At 41.8% G+C, this 18,924-nt stretch overlaps 2 protein-coding genes and 1 pseudogene across 6 annotated transcripts in view; 2 read left to right on the plus strand and 1 right to left on the minus strand.

Annotated features, from left to right (window-relative positions):
* LOC127431848 (dipeptidyl aminopeptidase-like protein 6) overlaps positions 1 to 5,117 on the plus strand; it is a 545,012-nt gene extending 539,895 nt beyond the window's left edge. For all 4 annotated transcript variants that reach the window (XM_051682454.1, XM_051682457.1, XM_051682458.1 and 1 more), the window contains one exon: positions 1,868 to 5,117. In XM_051682454.1, the coding sequence (XP_051538414.1) occupies positions 1,868 to 2,017 (150 nt within the window). In that variant the 3' untranslated portion in view covers positions 2,018 to 5,117. The remainder of the gene's footprint in view (positions 1 to 1,867) is intronic.
* Positions 5,118 to 5,958: 841 nt separating this feature from the next.
* LOC127431849 (threonine synthase-like 1) lies at positions 5,959 to 8,266 on the minus strand (annotated as a pseudogene).
* Positions 8,267 to 14,642: 6,376 nt separating this feature from the next.
* LOC127431869 (phosphoribosyltransferase domain-containing protein 1-like) overlaps positions 14,643 to 18,924 on the plus strand; it is a 30,294-nt gene continuing 26,012 nt past the window's right edge. Inside the window, exon 1 of one of the 2 annotated variants that reach the window (XM_051682485.1) lies at positions 14,643 to 14,720. In XM_051682485.1, the coding sequence (XP_051538445.1) occupies positions 14,658 to 14,720 (63 nt within the window). In that variant the 5' untranslated portion in view covers positions 14,643 to 14,657. Of the gene's footprint in view, positions 14,721 to 14,861; positions 14,876 to 18,924 lie in introns of those variants that run through there. The other variant, XM_051682486.1, reaches the window with a different exon arrangement.

Raw genomic sequence — 18,924 nt, forward strand, 5'->3', positions numbered from 1 at the left:
GCTGCAAATTTGAGGCAAGTTTGTGGCTAGTTTAGATTTTTTGCAAGGGCTATCAATTACGCAAAATCCAAAGAAAATTAGATTATCATACACTGATTGTTTACACTAATATCAAGGTCTCTGAAAAGAAGTGTGGTTAGTGATATTTATGTTCTGCTTGATCAAGTGTTGAGCTCGGTGATGGTGACATTTCCACTGGTTGTGCTGGGGTGCGTTGCAGTGGGAAAGGAGCTGAATTCCATTGCAACATACTTGAACACAAAGCACCGAGGAATGCTAATCTCCTGGAGCACCGAGAGGGTCTTACAGTCTGAAACACGCAGACGAAAGAAACTTGAATAGAAGGTTGACTTGCGAGAACTTAACCATGTTGTGGGTGTTTCTGTTATTGTCTCCCTCTTCTCTGTGGAGACTCAGAACAGAGTGTGTCTATTGAACAGGCACTTTTATCCCTTTCTCATGATGAGGAGATTGTAATTTGTCTGGACCACCCTTCCTTCACAGTGTGGAAGTATTTGCATAGTCTAAATTTCACTGTTAGAACAGTGTCTACAAGGTTTTACCTATGCATTGTTCACTTTCCAAACCACTTCCAAAATACTCTTGGCAACATGTCATAGGCAGTTAATTAACATGCTGAATCTGGAGGTCCTAACTAAGGAATTTTTATGGCCATCTTAGCTTAAACCTTAGGATGGATAAGAAACCATCTGTGGACCAATGAGATGCCCCTTCCAATGTGGAGGTGGATCCCTCCTCTACCGTAAAATGTGTCTAGCAGTTGTCTGAGTAGATTTATTTGATGGCTGTCTGCTCTGCATTTATTTGTGTTGGTCCACCATGATCCAATCAAAATGTAGCAACTTTTCTTCCTTATGACAGTTAGAGAGGCATGATCTCGTGAAAATTAAGTGACAGTGGCAACATTTTTGCAAAATTATGCTACATGGTTCATTACACGTATCGCAGCAGTTCTGAGGTGAAATGTCCACTGTGTGGCACTAAAAGCAAGTTAAATTGTTCTCCCAAACAGATTTGGCTTTTAAGGTTAATTATCTATCAAGGTTTAAATCAACAAAACATACCTCTCAACCTTAAACATTAAACAGATTGTGTCTTATCTACACACACACAAAAAAAAAAAAAAAAAAAAAAAAAAAAACACATTTGCTGAAGCAATCACATTTTGTGGGGCTTATATGGCATTTTCAGGTCAAATGTGGACTCTTTAGGTCTCGCACCACATTCCTTTGCATTGCAGTTGCAACGCTCTATCAGTTGAGCTACTGTGCAATCTGATCATGCTAGAACAAGCTTGTAAATGTGTTTGGTTATGTAATGCAAACGTTAAAATGTATCGCCTTACAAGTCTATATGCACTATATGAAAAGTGTTTAGATGTCATAATCTGCAGTTTTACTCGTGATTTTTGTGAAAATTAATAAAAGTCATTGTTGTTTTAGCGCCTCTATTGTTTGTTTCACAAGAAAACCGCCATGATACGTACAATGAGCAACGTAAAAAATAAATTAAAAAAATTATATATATATATATATATATATATATATATATATATATATATATATATATATTTTTTTTTTTTTTTTTTTTTTTAAATGTAGATATAGTATAAGTATATAGTATGATTCTATGAGACCAGGTTGTGCAAACAAAGTGAATGGCCTGTCATACCAACTGCGAATCATATACGAGAGTCCACATCAGCCGTATCCCAGTTCCTACATGCAGTTCATAAAATAGCTTTAACAGCAGCCAAACAAACTAAACAAACTAAACAAGTGTTCAGTGTTCTATACTTGCAGTAATGATATTGAGCTTATTATCATGTTGTTGTGTCCTTCATTAGATCTACCCAGATGAAGGTCACTTCATTCACAACGAGGGAACACGGCAGCACCTCAGTCAGTCTCTGGTCAACTTCTTCGAGGAGTGTTTCCGGCTCCCAGAGCTTGTGTTTGAAGAGACACTGGAGGAGGAGAGTGAAGAGGAGGGTTAGACACCCCATCCATGATGCCCAACCTCAAAGCCAGCTCCTTTTGCCACATAATATGCAACCCATAGATTTCAGTCCTTCTGTTTTCAGTTTGTTCAGTCAACGGTCCCTCCACACCTCCCGGTGTCGCATGCTGATTCTAAAACTCCCCTTCAGGTGCTCCTCACCATCCATCAACCCTCTTCAGACTGCAGCCGTGCGGTGCGGCGTGGCATTTGGCTGGCGCTACATCATCCCTCTAAACCCGGCAGGCCAGTTATGAGCTTCTGAGAATGTTATGAAGAAGTTTCTGGCCTGTCCATCACGTTGACGGATGAGAGGCTGTGATATTAACTGACTGCCGAGTGTGATGGGCTTTGAATCCCAATCGCTGTGAAACTCACAGGAGACTGTGAACGTCTGGAATTGCAATAGCGAGACTGAGGGGTCATTTGGTGTTCGATTCAAATAGGTATTTGGTGTTTTGGGAATTGCGGGGGGTTGTTGTAGGGAGAACGTGTCATGTGTGCTTCAATCTTCTCATGTCAAGTTTTGCTCGTGTCTGGTGTTGCAGTGTAAAGTCGCACATGAAAAAAAATCACTTGGATATCGATAAAACTCGTTTTCAGTGTTCAAGCGTGTCGCAGTCTTGGAAATCTTGTAGCCTCAAGTGTGTATTTAGATGGTGTTCCTTCATTGCGAAAACTTTATCAAGCAGAAGGGGAGTAGAAACAACGATTATCATTATTATCGTACACCATGACAGTTTAATACGACTGTTGTTGCCACTTCTCAGCATGCGTTTGGTCTGTCAGTGCTGGAGAAAGCACACTATCTTATTTTAGTCACTGTGCCTTATTATGGAGGTGAACAATCTATATGAGGAGCCTCCGTATAAATACCATGAGTCCTTCAAGGCTTAATGTTTGATTGACCATGTCTGTACTTAAATTCTGACATCACAAAATGCATTATTGACTGTAATAGCATTATGATGACACTGTTATTAGAAAATTATGTTTTGAACACTCTTTATTTGTGCATGTGTGAGCTAGTGTTGTTTTACCGGCAACAAAAAACAAACTCGCTCTGCGTCCCGCTTATAGTGGCTTTCCATCCACTATAAGGATCAAGTAATGGAGCATGAAATTAAAATTTATGATTTCAACATTACCTCAGTATTAAACTAAAACGTCTCTGAGGGTTTATAAACGCATTTTGTATGTCAATTTGTTGATACATGCTCAAAAAAAATCTGTACATAGAAGTATAATGAGTAGTGTAGAAAAAAAACTGAGAGTGTTTAAGGAAACATTTGCCCAAAAATGAAAATTCACTTACTTGCAAGTCGTTCCAACCATGTATGACTTTTGAATGTGCTGTGGAACACAAAAGGAGATATTTTGAAGAATGTTAATGCAGCTGTTATCCATTAAATGAAAGAATAAAGTGACCAGGGACTGTCAAGCTCCAAAAAGGACAACAAAAACCTGCACCTGGTGCTTCATTTATAAAGACATTCGTAGAATGATCTTAAATATGAAAGTTCGAAAAAAGAAAAAATTCCTTAATGCGTAAAGTGTTATAAATCGCAATTTATTTTAAGTTATTCATTTTTTTCATTAGTTCATTCTCATGAAATGTCTTTGTGTGGTTGGCAAAGTTTTCTAAAAAAAAAAAAAAAAAAAAACTGAGCGCAGGTACCGGTTTCTTCCCATATAATGTAGTCTATTCAACAACTCATTATTATTTATTAATTTTTATTATAAATAATAAATACATTCACTGACCGTGTTTACTATAAATCCACACCATTCTTCAATCAATGGCTATATCATTGCTAAACCTTGATTCCAAAAAGAGGTTTTACATATAATAAAACATGCAAAGTCTACATGGCAACCATGTTCTGTATAAAATGCATGTTCTTTTCTCACTGTTCTCTTCTGCTCGCTCTTACCATTAATTACGCTGCGGATATCCCAAATAAAGCATTTACATTACGCTTACATAATCTAAATATGACCACATTCTGACTCATATCGGATTATTCTTGTGCATGTAAATGTGCGCACTCATTTATTACAAAATTTGCATCACTAAAAATAAATATGTCAGTGTGCACTGGCACACTGGAGTTTGAGCACAAAAAAAATGTGTAGGCATGCTTGTCATTTGATGTACAAATAATAGAATTATTATTATTTATTTATTTTTTTTCATTTTTGGAACTCGACAGTATCCATCCACATTTACCTTCATTGTATAGAAAAAAGCAGCATGAAAAATGTTCCTAACATCTTTTTTTTTTTTTTGGAAGAACCAAAGTCATATGAAACAACATGAGTGTGAGTAAAATTTTCATTTATGTGAGAACTATACCTTTAACACTTGTGAAATACAGTACTGTGCAAACGTTTCGCATTACAGCAGTGGCCAACTCACTGCAGTTTGCTCATTTTCATTATTTAAGTCCTAATAGTTATTTATGGTATGTGTATGGAAATTTGTCTCAGTGCTTTGCACAGTACTGTATATTAACAGTTATCGGTTGTAATTTTTGCATATAAAAGCTAGTGAGGATGAAATGTGTTTTATTTAGTTTGAATGAAATGTCCATGTTTAATCTTGATGCATTCATAGTGCATGTCGAAAAACCATTTGCAACTTAAAAGCTATTTTTTAAAACTGGTCAAATATGTGCATAGTATTTTTGACGGCTTGAATGTTCTTTACCGACCTGCAAATCATTTCCGGTAGTTTCGTAAGTGAGATCTCAGTCTTGTCTGCTTAATGTATAAATGTTACTCAAATATCATTTAAGTTTCTGAATATCTGAGTGTTTCTTGTACATAAAGCATCTGAAGGTGTTTTGTTCTCCTGTATCGAGGGTAATGAAGGTCACGTTACTATGAACTGAAATGTGCGCAATGACAAATAATCACATGGGACCAAGAGTATGATGGGATTACCGTACATAAGAGTAGGCATATTGTGACAACTGTCAGATTACAAACTATTTTATCATCACATTTGTTATGATTTGTTTTAAACCTCAGTTGGAGTGAAAAAAAAAAAGGACAAATACATAAGTAACCAAAATAAACTGAAATCTTTCATCCTTGCTGTCCCGATGTCTTGATTGATAACAGTGAATTAAGTCAAGGAATAAAACAAAGATTCCACAGGAAAAAAAAAATCATGCAGGTTTGAAGGCAGAATGATGACAGAATTTTTATTTTTGGGTGAATAATCCCTTTAAAGGCAAATATTGATAATGTATATTTAAGAGAGACAGGGAGAGAGAATAATGTATGTGAATGCTACAGTTTATAAACTTTGGAATAGCATACTACCATTACCATACTGCTCTATTTTTGCAGTATATAGTATATATGGTTTTTCTTCAACAACATGGACTTCTAGAAATTAAAGTCTCGTTAAAACATTTTTCACACTCTCACTAATTATATTTAATTTGTCTACTAACAATGTCCAACTGTTTATGTGCATGTGTAGGTTGAAGATACACCCATATAATGTGGACAGTATGAAAATTGTCTGTATGCATGGAATACACGGATGACCACTTCATTTGCCAAAATGTGCGGTATACTACAAGACACACTGCATGGGACACTTTATCCCACATGTGCTTTAACATCTTCTATACTCATTTAATTGGACTGATGTTTTTACATAACAAATGTTTGTTGCATAATGCATTGTTTTGCATACTACTTAAAAAAAAAAAAAAAAAAAAAAATTGCTGTATGCAAAACTGCATTATATAGTATTTTAGTCTGAACATAGCCTTAGTGTAGCATACCAACAGAACTGCATTGTGACAATTTGACATTGCATTACTGCCATCTCTCAAAGAATTGAATGACTTGATGTACCACAGTGTTTGGGGTTTCTTGACAGACATCACCATCTAGTGAATATTTGCGGTATTGCCTGTCTCACTGAACTTTCAGAATTGAGTCTTGAATCATAGTTTCTACTTCATATGTGAGCACATTAAAGTCAACCGTGCAAGCTTTATGCACATTATCTCCACTGTTTTTCAAACACTTTAGCAGTGCTTCATGCATCTGTTCTTGTCCTCCGATGGTGCAGAGTTTCACTAACTGCTCAATAGGGTCCTGTGGGATATTTGGACACCGAAGAGCTTTTAAAACAGCCGGGGCAAATTTCCTGTGCTGTGCTGTAGAACATATCACAAGCGGACAGGTTTTGTCATGCAAATGGTTGGCCACCACTTTGCCAGCGGCTGTGTGAGTGTCCATTGTGTAGCCTGTTCTTGCATGCACCTCACGAATAGCCTGCAAACAGTCGTCTTCTGGGGACCAACCTGCTTGAACGTCCAGATTTATCTTCTGCCATAAAGCCTCTGGTACTTTAAAAAACTGATCTCTTTCTAGATTCAAGAACAGATCTCTGACAAGACAACCATCCCCACCGGACACATGATGGATAAACCTCTCAAGATTCGAAGACTTCAGAATATCAATGGCAGGAGAGTTTGAAACAAGCAACTTGCTGCCGCGGAGATCGTACTGGCCACTTGCGATAAAATCGGATACGTTATGATTGGATGCGCAGATCACTTTCCGTATAGGGATTCCCATTTTTTTGTGTGTGTACAAGGTTGACATGGCATTGCCAAAGTTTCCAGTGGGGATGCACACATCAATGGGATCACCAAACGTCAACACTCAACTTCAAAGCATGTCCAGGTATGCCGAGCAGTGGTACACCACTTGTGGCAGCAGTCAAGCCCAGTTTATTGAGTTAGCTGTGCTGAGTACTGTGGCATATTCTACTGCTATGTATCCCGTTAAGCTTGAGTCTCCAAACACTCACTTAATGGTCCTCTGGCAGAAATCAAAATTGGACAAGGTGCTGACAGACCTGGCATTGCTGTGTTTAAATCCAGTCATCTGTAGCTTCTGAATCTCGCTCACACCGTTCTCTGGGAAGAACACAAGCACTACGATCCTCTCCCGGTCACTGTCTTTGAGATTACTGAAGCCATTCAGAACCGCGCTTCCGGTGTCCTCAGATGTAGTGACAAGAATGAGGTAGTTGCACATCTGCGGAAGGCAATGAGCAAAAAGTTGTGGCTTTAGATCATCACAAGTTCTTTGAAAGAAGCAGTGGGGCTGTGAAAAAGTTCAAGAATATACTGATTCTCGACAAGGTGTTTAAGAGGCACAACTGATTGATTGGCGAAGTTTTGCCCATAGGCACGATGCACCATTGCGCTCAAGTCTACAAGGGACACATCCATAGGATGGATACAGTTCTCCAATATGGCTAAAGCTCTAGTTGCATATGGCATGAAAGCAATTCTCAACCACTCAGAAGGTTCCAGTTTGGGGAATCCTTTCTTCGGTACGTAAAGTCCTCCATCTGGTGAATCAGGACATTACTAAAGAACTTGGGTCACTTGTTGGTACAACATTTTCACTTGACATCTGGCTTCTTGTTGAGACAAACATCTCTGATTCTGAGTCCTCATACCTACCGAGAGTTCTCAGGACTTTATCGGCAACTTCCTCAACAGAGTCTCCAGTCCCACAAAGCACTCATGCATCCAGCCATTTCTCATAAATTGGTTTCCTGTACTGCAATATCTCTCGCATAGAAATACCAGCGTCCTGACCAGCGATTCTGTTCACCTTAAGATGCTGCATAGTGTCAGTGAAATTACACTTCTTTTAGCAGTGAAGTTGCACACAGCCTGACCTTCTTCTTCAATGAAATGCTCTCCACTGAACTCAGAGAGCTTATCTGCCACACTCATCCCTCACGTCATTTCAAGAACGTTATAATCTATATCAATAACAGGCATCCCTAACCCGTGTCCCCCAATCTACCCAACACAGGTCTTCCCTGCTCCAGGACCCATCAGGAGATTGTTTCTCTCATGACGTTTAGAGATTTTACTGGATAGCCATGCTGTAGTGAAGTACGAAGAAGAACCAAGTGGAGAAAATAACAGGCAAGTCTTCAGCCTTCCCACTTTAGCCAACAACTTGCCGAAAGGGATCATCTTGGGAAAAAGATAATAGATTCTGGAAAACAGTAATATGTTAAGGAATTAAGACCATATCAGTATATTTTACACTTTCAGGAACTGTCACTAAAATACAAGCTGTGTAAAGACTATAATCGATTACATTTATTTAGTCAGTCTAACCAATATACTGTTTTTTTTTTTTTTTTTTTTTTTTTAATTAAATAATAAGTATATATGGTGTGCATTTTCCATCTATATGGGCAGTTGGTATGACAGTTTCATATGTTCTCCTTTATTTTCATAATTTGGCTGGACTGCGAAAAAAAAAAAAAAAAGAAAGAAAAGTTTTTACTATAAACATAAAATGATCAGTTCCCATTGTTTTTTGTAGCATGTAAGATGTGAAAATTGTTAACTTTACTCACAAAGAGATTATAAAATATATTATAGTTAAATATACTGTCATTTTCTGGTTGGTGTCTATTTTGAAAAATGACTGGGCATGCATTACATTTTAGCCATTTTTTGTACTGAGAGTCTATCTATCTATCTATCTATCTATCTATCTATCTATCCATCCATCCATCCATCCATCCATCCATCCATCCATCCATCCATCCATCCATACATACTATTGTTTAAATGTTTTAGACATTTTGTTTTTGAAAGACATTGATGCTTCTCTTTACCAAGGATGCATTAAATTGATCAAACATACTGCCAAAAACATAAGTTATATTGCAAATTATTAAAACTGTTTTATATTTGTATTTATTTAAAAAAAAAAAAAAAAAGAATTTTTTTTTACCCATGATAGCAAAACCCAGCAGTCATTACTCCATTACTCAGCTGATGAGGTGCTGAGTACACTTTTTACTTTTTACAAGTCATATTTTGGTTTTAAAATGGCTAAAAGAAACACTTTTGTCCTGAAATACATTATTCAATTTTTATTTATTTTTTTATTTATTTATTTATTTATTTATTTTTTAAGAGATAGAGAGACATAGATGAAAGCTAATCCAAGCTGTTTTGAAAGAAGAAACCAAACTGGATCTAACCAGAATAGAGAGGGAAGTGGACGGTCCAGATGCACAACCAGAAAACAAGCATATCAGAGTCTCTAGTTTGAGAAACAGACCTCTCACAGGTCCTAAACTGGCAGATTCGAATAATAGTATGCAAAAGTACACGTACAGGATTCTTGGATGAATGGAAAGTTTGAAGAACAACATTTATTCAAATAGATTAATATTAATAATAAATTGAGCGTTTCTGAACTCAAACTCGGGCTCTCACTGGCCAGCCAAGTTTCCTTCAAATAAATAAATAATGTTTTCAGAATTTGATTTGGAATGTCATTTTTTATTAAAGTTAGAAACGTTATTGTCTGAAATTATGTAACTGTATTCGACTAACGCAGAATAAAATAAGAGGTAAGCTGTTTAATGTTGCTAGGCAGCGGCTGTCAAAAAGACGGATGGTAAACAGCACGGACTCCATCGGCCAATACACTGCACATAAAACAGCTTGAAAACAGTTTTTGTTTGTTTCCTTTTCGCTATTTTACGTCATTTTTGTTCTGTTGTATCAGCCATCATGGGCGACACCATCATCTTTCCTCCAGAGAGCATCTATAACCTCATTCCCAGAGAAAAGGAGAAAACCATGAATCCACCCAGGTAAAACATCACTGATTGTACTTTATCAGTGAGATAACGGGCCACAAGATGATCATCATTTAACAGTATTATAATAAGTTTCCTCTACTGCCATTTATCATCTATCGATTTAGCACTGTTGTCTTTTATATAGTAGTTTTGGAAACTCGTCTGTTTCTGATTGTAGGCTGAATCTCAAAAAGCATTGCATTTTTACATTATTTTCATGAAAATTAATCATTTCCCCCAATTTCTCATAACTGTAATGTTAAAAAATCTAATGTGAATTACCATATGTGAATATAGTATATATATATATATATATATATATATATATATATATATATATATATATATATATATATACACTATATTGCCAAAAGTATTCGCTCACCCATCCAAATAATTGAATTCAGGTGTTCCAATCACTTCCATGGCCACAGGTGTATAAAATGAAGCACCTAGGCATGCAGACTGCTTCTAAAAACATTTGTGAAAGAATGGGCCGCTCTCAGGAGCTCAGTGAATTCCAGCGTTGTACTGTGATAGGATGCCACCTGTGCACCAAGTCCAGTCGTGAAATTTCCTCGCTACTAAATATTCCACAGTCAACTGTCAGTGGTATTATAACAAAGTGGAAGCGATTGGGAATGACAGCAACTCAGCCACGAAGTGGTAGGCCACGTAAAATGACAGAGCGGGGTCAGCGGATGCTGAGGCGCATAGTGCGCAGAGGTCGCCAACTTTCTGCAGAGTCAAATGCTACAGACCTCCAAAGTTCATATGGCCTTCAGATTAGCTCAAGAACAGTGCGTAGAGAGCTTCATGGAATGGGTTTCCATGGCCGAGCAGCTGCATCCAAGCCATATATCACCAAGTGCAATGCAAAGCGTCGGATGCAGTGGTGTAAAGCACGCTGCCACTGGACTCTAGAGCAGTGGAGACACATACTCTGGAGTGACGAATCATGCTTCTCCATCTGGCAATCTGATGGACGAGTCTGGGTTTGGCAGTTGCCAGGAGAACGGTACTTGTCTGACTGCATTGTGCCAACTGTGAAGTTTGGTGGAGGGGAGATTATGGTGTGGGGTTGTTTTTCAGGAGCTGGGCTTGGCCCCTTAGTTCCATTGAAAGGAACTCTGAATGCTTCAGCATACCAAGAGATTTTGGACAATTCCATGCTCCCAACTTTGTGGGAGCAGATTGGGGATAGCCCCTTCCTGTTCCAACATGACTGCGCACCAGTGCACAAAGCAAGGTCCATAAAGACATGGATGAGCGAGTTTGGTGTGGAAGAACTTGACTGGCCTGCACAGAGTCCTGACCTCAACCCGATAGAGCACCTTTGGGATGAATTAGAGCGAAGACTGCGAGCCAGGCCTTCTCGTCCAACATCAGTGTCTGACCTCACAAATGCGCTTCTGGAAGAATGGTCAAAAATTCCCATAAACACACTCCTAAACCTTGTGGAAAGCCTTCCCAGAAGAGTTGAAGCTGTTATAGCTGCAAAGGGTGGGCCGACATCATATTAAAACCTATGGATTAAGAATGGGATGTCACTTAAGTTCATATGCATTTAAAGGCAAATGAGCGAATACTTTTGGCAATATAGTGTATATATATAATGATATTTTTGTGCAGCTTTATTTAATAAAGATTTGGGGAAAAGAAGTCTGGACTTAGTAGCTATTAATTACTAGTTGTCTATTATTATTACAATCTAGTGAGAACAATCATTAAGGATAATAAGTATTACAAACAAACTCAAAAGTAAAACATTCATACCAGACGCAGCTCAGTAATGAAAGTTTGCGGTTTTAAATGTTCTTTAAAACTTACTGTCATGAAAATAATGTCAAACACAGTTTTAATGTGCTTTTTGCTAAATATAATTTCTTATTTACTTTTGATTTTTGGGTGACTATGACCACAACAATGACTAGCAACATGTTAGCAATGACTAGCTACATGCTAACAGTTCCTAGCAACATGCTAAAACATGCTAGCAATGTTGGCTGTGTCTTGTTTGGAAGGCTGCGTCCTCCGGATGTTGCATTTGGCGGCCACATACGTCATCGAGGCTGTCTAGTTTCAGAAAAGCGAGTAGGACACTTCGAATGCAGCCTTCAAATGCGACCTGCTTTCACGGAAATTCGGAGGATGCATGAGATGTATCCTTCCTGGGCACTCACTTTGTCTTACGAAGGCCGTCTCATTTAAATGAGGCTTGTTTAAAGGAGGACACTCAGTATACTGCAGCCTTCAAAGGTTGTGTCCTACCTAGCATGCAGCCTTCGAAATGAGACACAGCTATGATAGCATTGACTAGCTACATGCTAAAACATGTTAGCAACACCCTGTTAATGATAGAACATGCTAAGAACACCAAGCTACATGCTAACATTACTTAGCTACATGCTAAAACATGCTAGCAACATGCTAGAAATGCCTAGCCACACACTAACACATGCCAGCAACGCCTAGCTACATACAGTGCATTCAGAAAGTATTCAGACCCCTTCATGTTTTTTTCACATTTTGTTATGTTGCCTTATGCTAAAATGCTTCAAATCATTTTTTTTTTCACATCAATCTACACTCCATACCCCATAATGACAAAGCAAAAAACAGATTTTTGATAACTTTGAAAATTTATTAAAAAGAAAAAACTGAAATATTGCATTGACATAAGTATTCAGACCCTTAACTCAGTACTTATTTGAAGCACCTTTGGCAGCGATTACAGCCTCAAGTCTTTTTGGGGATGATGCGACAATCTTTGCACACCTGGATTTGGTGATTTTCTGCCATTCTTCTCTGCAGATCCTCTCAAGCTCTGTCAGGTTGGATGGGGATCATCGGTGGACAGCCATTTTCAGGTCTCTCCAGAGATGTTCGATTGGGTTCAAGTCCGGGCTCTGGTTGAGCCACTCAAGGACATTCACGGAGTTGTCTCTAAGCCACTCTTGCATTGTCTTGGCTGTGTGCTTAGGGTCATTGTCCTGTTGGAAGGTGAAGGTGAGTCTGAGGTCCTGAGCACTCTGGACCAGGTTTTCATTAAGGATATCTCTGTATTTTTCTGCATAGAGCTTTCCTCCAACCCTGACCAGTCCCCCAGTCCCTGCCGCTAAAAAAACACCTCCACAGCATGATGCTACCACCACCATGCTTCACTGTTGGGATGGTATTTCCCAGGTGATGAGCGGTGCCTGGTTTCCTCCAGACATGATGCTTGAACTGAGGCCAAACAGTTCAATCTTCATTTCATCAGACCAGAGAATCTTGTTTCTCACAGTCTGAGAGTCCTTTAGGTGCTTTTTTATGTGTCTTGCACTGAGGAGAGGCTTCTGTCTGGCCACTCTGCCATAAAGCCCAGATCGGTGGAGTGTTGCAGTGATGGTTGTCCTTCTGCAAGTTTCTCCCATCTCCACACAAGATCTCTGGAGCTCAACCAGAGTGGCCATTGGGTTCTTGGTCTCCTCTCTTACCAAGGCCCTTCTCCCCCGATTGCTCAGTTTGGCTGGGCGGCCAGCTCTAGGAAGAGTCCTGGTTGTTCCAAACTTCTTCCATTTAAGAATTATGGAGACCACTATGCACTTGGGAATCTTCAATGCAGCCAAAATTCTTTGTAGCCTTCCCCAGATCTGTGCCTCGACTCAGTCCTGTCTCTGAGCTCTGCAGGCAGTTCCTTTGACCTTATGGCTTTGTTTTTGCTCTGATATGCATTTTCAGCTGTGAGACCTTATATAGACAGGTGTGTCCAAATCATTCCAAATCATGTGCAATCAATTGAATTTGCCACAGGTGGCTCCAATCAAAGTATAGAAACATCTCAAAGATGATCCAGAGAAATGGGATGCACTGGAGCTAAATTTCAAGTGTCTTAGCAAAGGGTCTGAATACTTATGTCAGTGTGATATTTCAGTTTTTTCTTTTTAATACATTTGCAAAGTTATCAAAAATATTTTTTTTAATTTGTTTTTATTTATTTATTTATTTGTCATTATGGGGTATGGAGTGTAGATTGATGAGAATTTTTTAATTTTATTTTTTAAGCATTTTAGCATAAGAATGCAACATAACAAAATGTTAAAAAATGAAGGTGTCTTTCTGAATGCACTGTAGCTTTTCAAGCCAACATAAAGTTTGTCTACAAACTTTACAATCTAGTTAATATATGATGTATTTAGATTATTTTATATATAATGGTATTTTTGTGCAGCTTTATTTAATGAAGATTTGGGGGTGGGGGGGGGGGGGAATATGTCTTGACTAGAAGCTATTAATTACTAGTAGCTAATTACTAGTTGTCTATTATTATTAGAATCTAGTAAGAACAATCATTTAGGATAATAAGAATTACAAACAAATTAAAAAATAAAACATTCATACCAGATGCAAAGTTTGGGGTTTTAAATGTACTTAACTGTCATGAAAATAATTTTAAAAAATAAAATGGTCCTAACACAGTTTTCATTTGCTTTATGTAAAATACAATTTCTTATTTATTTTCATTAGGTTTTGGGTGACTATGCTTTTGTAAAATTCACCCATTATTCATTTTATTTTCAGGTACATGTCAAAGTTCAGACAGCAGGTGAAACTGGAGAAAGAGTTGAATAAAGCCCTGAATAAAACTATGGGATCAGTGAATTGAATGTGCCGTCACCACAGAAATATCTGCTGAAGCACTCCAAGGAACTCAAACTCCCTGAGAGTATATGTCCTGTCTTTATTTTATTTTTATTTTAGAATTGCGAACCAATAAGTGTCATTTTATATGAAATATGGACTTTTTCAAAATGTACAGTATATGAATTGTAGTAAGTTGTGTGAAAAATGTGCTTGTTATTTTTGAGATCACACATGGCTATTTCAAATGCAGAGGTTTTAAAGACCACTGCAGCTATTTGTCTTGATATCATAATGATGTTTGTCATATATATTTGTGTTGTTTCAGTGAAACCATTTAAATATGAAGATGATGAACTACACAGTAAACCAGCAGCACCTGCGAGAACAGACAAGCCACTCATGGGTATACACACCAACAAGAACTTTATTAAAACCAATGCTGTTTAGAATATCATAGCACTGCCAAAGAAGCTACAGCCTGTTTATGCTGATACTAAGAAGGGAGACAAACAACTCCTGGAGAACACTGGGCTCGTCCCAAAATACAGAAAGAAGAAGGTAACAGCTCCATAAAGGACATAAAGAACTTCTGCACTACTGTATATTCCAAGCCTTCTTTGGGTGAACAATCCCTTTAAATGTGGATAAATGGCAATGTTCAGAATGGAATACTAGCCTTCTGCAGTATATACAGAATACTGCTAACTATGTTTTAAATAGTATGTGAAATAGTATGCAATTTGCAATGATAAACATTGCAAACAGTAGTATGCAACTTTGTTTGCATTTTTAATCCAATTCTTTTCTGTATTCATGGAATGCCAGGATGACCTACAAATTTTGTATACAACAGAATGCATTGCCCAAAAGACTGTATAATCCAAAATGGAATAAATAATGCAAACAATGCAGCTACTGTTTGTAGCCAGTGCCTTTCTTCCCAGAAGTGCACGAGGAGCTGACGAAATCGTGGGAGGCACCTTTTGCTGCCCGGCCCCGATTCCGCAGTTCCCCCACTCTCACTACCCTCGATGGCAGGATGGCCAGGGGCTATACGGCAATTCCCCCGGTGGATAAGGTGCTCGCAGTGCACCTATGCCCGCAGAGCGCCACCACTTGGCATGGACGCCCTAAGCTCCCGTCCAAGCCCTGTAGGATCATGTCGTCCCTGACGGCTAAAGCCTACAGCACTACTGGACAAGCCGCCTCTGCCCTGCATGCCATGGCTCTCCTGCAAGTCCACCAAGCCAAGGCGTTGAAAGAACTGCATGAGGGTCGTTCCACCCCAGATTTTATGCAAGAACTGCGCTCAGCAACCGACCTCGCTCCGAGCGATGAAGGTCACGGCGCAGTCTCTCGGGCAGACGATGGCCACATTAATGGTCCAGGAGCACCACCTTTGGCTCAACCTGGTCGAGATGGGTGAGGCCGACAAGACACGGTTTCTTGCTGCCCCCATTTCCCAGGCTGGCCTATTCGGCGACACCGTCGAGGACTTTGCCCAGCAGTTCTCGGCGGTGAAGCATCAGACGGAGGCTATCCAGCACATCCTGCCCCGGCACGGCTCAAGATCCCGCACCCCATATGCTCGTCGCCAAGGGCGTCCCCCTGCGGTGACTGCACCGGCTCCGCCGCAGCCCGCCCTTTCAGCCTGGCCCCGGTGTGGAGCCCACCGCAGGAAGCAGACACTACCCATCTCACAGTCGGCGCCTATGAACCCACGGAGGTCGTCAAAGCGCCCCTGAGACAGGCGACTCAAGGACAAAGAAACCCAACCCAACAGTTCAGCAAAAGAGCGGCTTCCTTCCTCCCTGGGTCACATACCTGGTGTGCATGGTCGTCCTCATGACCACCAACCACGGGTTTTTCCTTGCATGATTGGCGCTCCAGCGGTGGTCTTTCCGCCCCTGAGCGCCCGGCTGTGGCACACAGCCGCCCCTGATGTGGCAGTCTCCATGGGTTACGAGGACAGGCCTCTTCCTCCCCTGTCCCAGGCTGTTCCGGGGATGGTCACAAGGAGCCAGGTAAGTGCTTCGATGTAACTAGACTCAGCACAGCCACGACGTGGTGTGGCACCTCGAGCTTCGCCCCACCGCGAGGCCCCACCTGCCGGTACGTCCAACGATGTTGTCCCCTTGGTCCCCCTTGCGTGGAACTTGGATGCGTTGCTTGCGCTTTCCAATCTGTCGCGATGGCTGATCCGGACCGTCCGACTCGGCAACGCGATTCAGTTTGCCAGGTGTCCACCCAGGTTCAGCGATATTCACTTCACCTTGGTCAAGAACGAAAACGCTGCTACCTTGCGCGCGGAGATCGCTACCCTCCTACGGAAGGGCGGAATAGAACCTGTCCCTCCAGCCGAGATGAAGAAGGGGTTTTACAGCCCCTACTTCATCGTATTGAAAAAAGGCAGTGGGTTGCGGCCAATCTTGGACCTGCAAGTACTGAACCGGGCCTTACACAGACTCCCGTTCAAGATGCTGATGGAAAAACGCATTCTGGCAAGCGTCCGGCATCAAGATTGGTTCATGGCGGTAGACCTGAAGGATGCATACTTCCACGTCCCGATCCTTTCTCGATACAGACCCTTCCTGAGGTTTGCATTCGTGGGTCAGGTGTATCCGTACAAAGTCCTCCCTTTCTGCCTGTCCCTGTCTCCTCGCGTCTTCATGAAGTTCACAGAGGCTGCCCTTGCCCCATTAAGGGAGGTGGGCATTCGCATTCTCAACTATCTCGATGACTGGCTAATCCTAGCTCACTCTCTCAGGACATGTTGTGCGCACACAGGGACTTGGTGCTCTCACACCTCAGCCGACTAGGGCTTCGGGTCAACTGGGAAAAGATCAAGCTCCTCCCGGTTCAGAGCATCTCTTTTCTCGGTTTGGAGCTGGACTCAGTCTCTTTGATGGCGTGCCTTATGAACGAGCACGCCCAGTCGGTGCTGGCCTGTTTGAAGGCGTTCAAACAGAAAACAGCGGTTCCACTGAAACTTTTTCAGAGGCTCCTGGGGCATATGGCATCCTCGGCGGTAGCCACCCCGCTCGGGTTGATGCATATGAGACCGCTTCAGCACTGGCTTCAGACTCGAGTCCCGAGATGGGCATGGCGCCACGGGACACATCGCATGGTCATCACGCCGGTCTGTCACCGTCTTTTCAGCCCTTGGACTGACCTCTCATTTCTACGGGCAAGTGTTTCTCTAGAACTGGTCTCCAGGCATGTCGTGGTCATGACAGACACCTCCAAAACGGGCTGGGGTGCTGTTTGCAATGGGCACGCAGCCGCAGGCCTGTGGACGGGCCCGTGACTGCATTGGCACATCAACTGCCTCGAGTTGTTGGCAATTCTGCTCACCCTGCGGAGGTTTCGGCCGTTGATCCAGGGCAAGCACGTGTTAGTTCGGACAGACAACATGGCAATGGTAGCATATGTTAACCGCCAAGGCGGTCTGCGCTCTCGTTGTATGTCACAACTCGCCCGCCGTCTCCTCCTCTGGAGTCAGCAGCACTTCAAGTCACTGCGAGCCACTCACATCACGGGCAACCTCAACACTACAGCGGACGCGCTGTCATGGCAGGTTACCCTCAGGGGAGAGTGGAGACTCCACCCTCAGGTGGTCCAGCTGATTTGGAATCGATTCGGACAGGCACAGGTGGACCTGTTCGTCTCCCAAGAATCCTCCCACTGCCCGTTCTGGTACGCCCTCACCGAGGCTCCCCTCGGCATAGACGCACTGGCACACAGCTGGCCTCCTGGCCTGCGCAAATATGCATTTCCCCCAGTGAGCCTACTTGCACAGACCCTGTGCAAGGTCAGGGAGGACGAGGAGCAGGTCGACCAGTCCTCTGGAATCTCCATGTCTGGCCCCTGGACGGGACGTGCGGTGGTAGACACGATCACTTAGGCTAGGGCCCCCTCTACGAGGCGCCTGTATGCCTTTAAGTGGCATCTGTTTGCTAAGTGGTGTTCTTCCCGACGGGAAGACCCCCAGAGATGCGCAGTCGAATCAGTGCTTTCCTTCCTGCAGGAGAGGTTGGAAGGGAGGCTGTCCCCTTCCAACTTGAAGGTGTACGTTGCCGCCATAGCAGCACACCACGACACAGTCGACGGTAAGTCCTTAGGGAAGCACGACCTGATCATCAGGTTCCTAAGAGGCACCAGGAAGCTGAATCCCTCCAGACTGCGCCTTGTTCCCTCATGGGACCTCTCTGTAGTTCTTCAGGGTCTACAGAGAGCCCCCTTTGAGCCTTTGCAGTCAGCCGAGCTTAAGGCACTCTCCTTGAAGACTGCCCTCCTGACTGCGCTCACTTCCATCAAAAGGGTAGGAGACCTGCAAGCGTTCTCTGTCAGCGAAACGTGCCTGGAGTTCGGTCCGGGTTACTCTCACGTGATCCTGAGACCCCAACCGGGCTATGTGCCCAAGGTTCCCACCACCCCTTTTAGGGACCAGGTGGTGAACCTGCAAGAGCTGCCCCAGGAGAAGGCAGACTCAGCCCTGTCGTTGCTGTGTCCGGTGCATGCTTTACGCATCTAGTTGGATCGCACGCAGAGCTTTAGAATCTCTGAGCAGCTCTTTGTCTGCTTTGGTGCACAGCGGAAAGGAAGCT

The sequence above is a fragment of the Myxocyprinus asiaticus genome, chromosome 41 (assembly GCF_019703515.2).
Source record: "Myxocyprinus asiaticus isolate MX2 ecotype Aquarium Trade chromosome 41, UBuf_Myxa_2, whole genome shotgun sequence".
Taxonomy (NCBI): Eukaryota; Metazoa; Chordata; class Actinopteri; order Cypriniformes; family Catostomidae; genus Myxocyprinus; species Myxocyprinus asiaticus.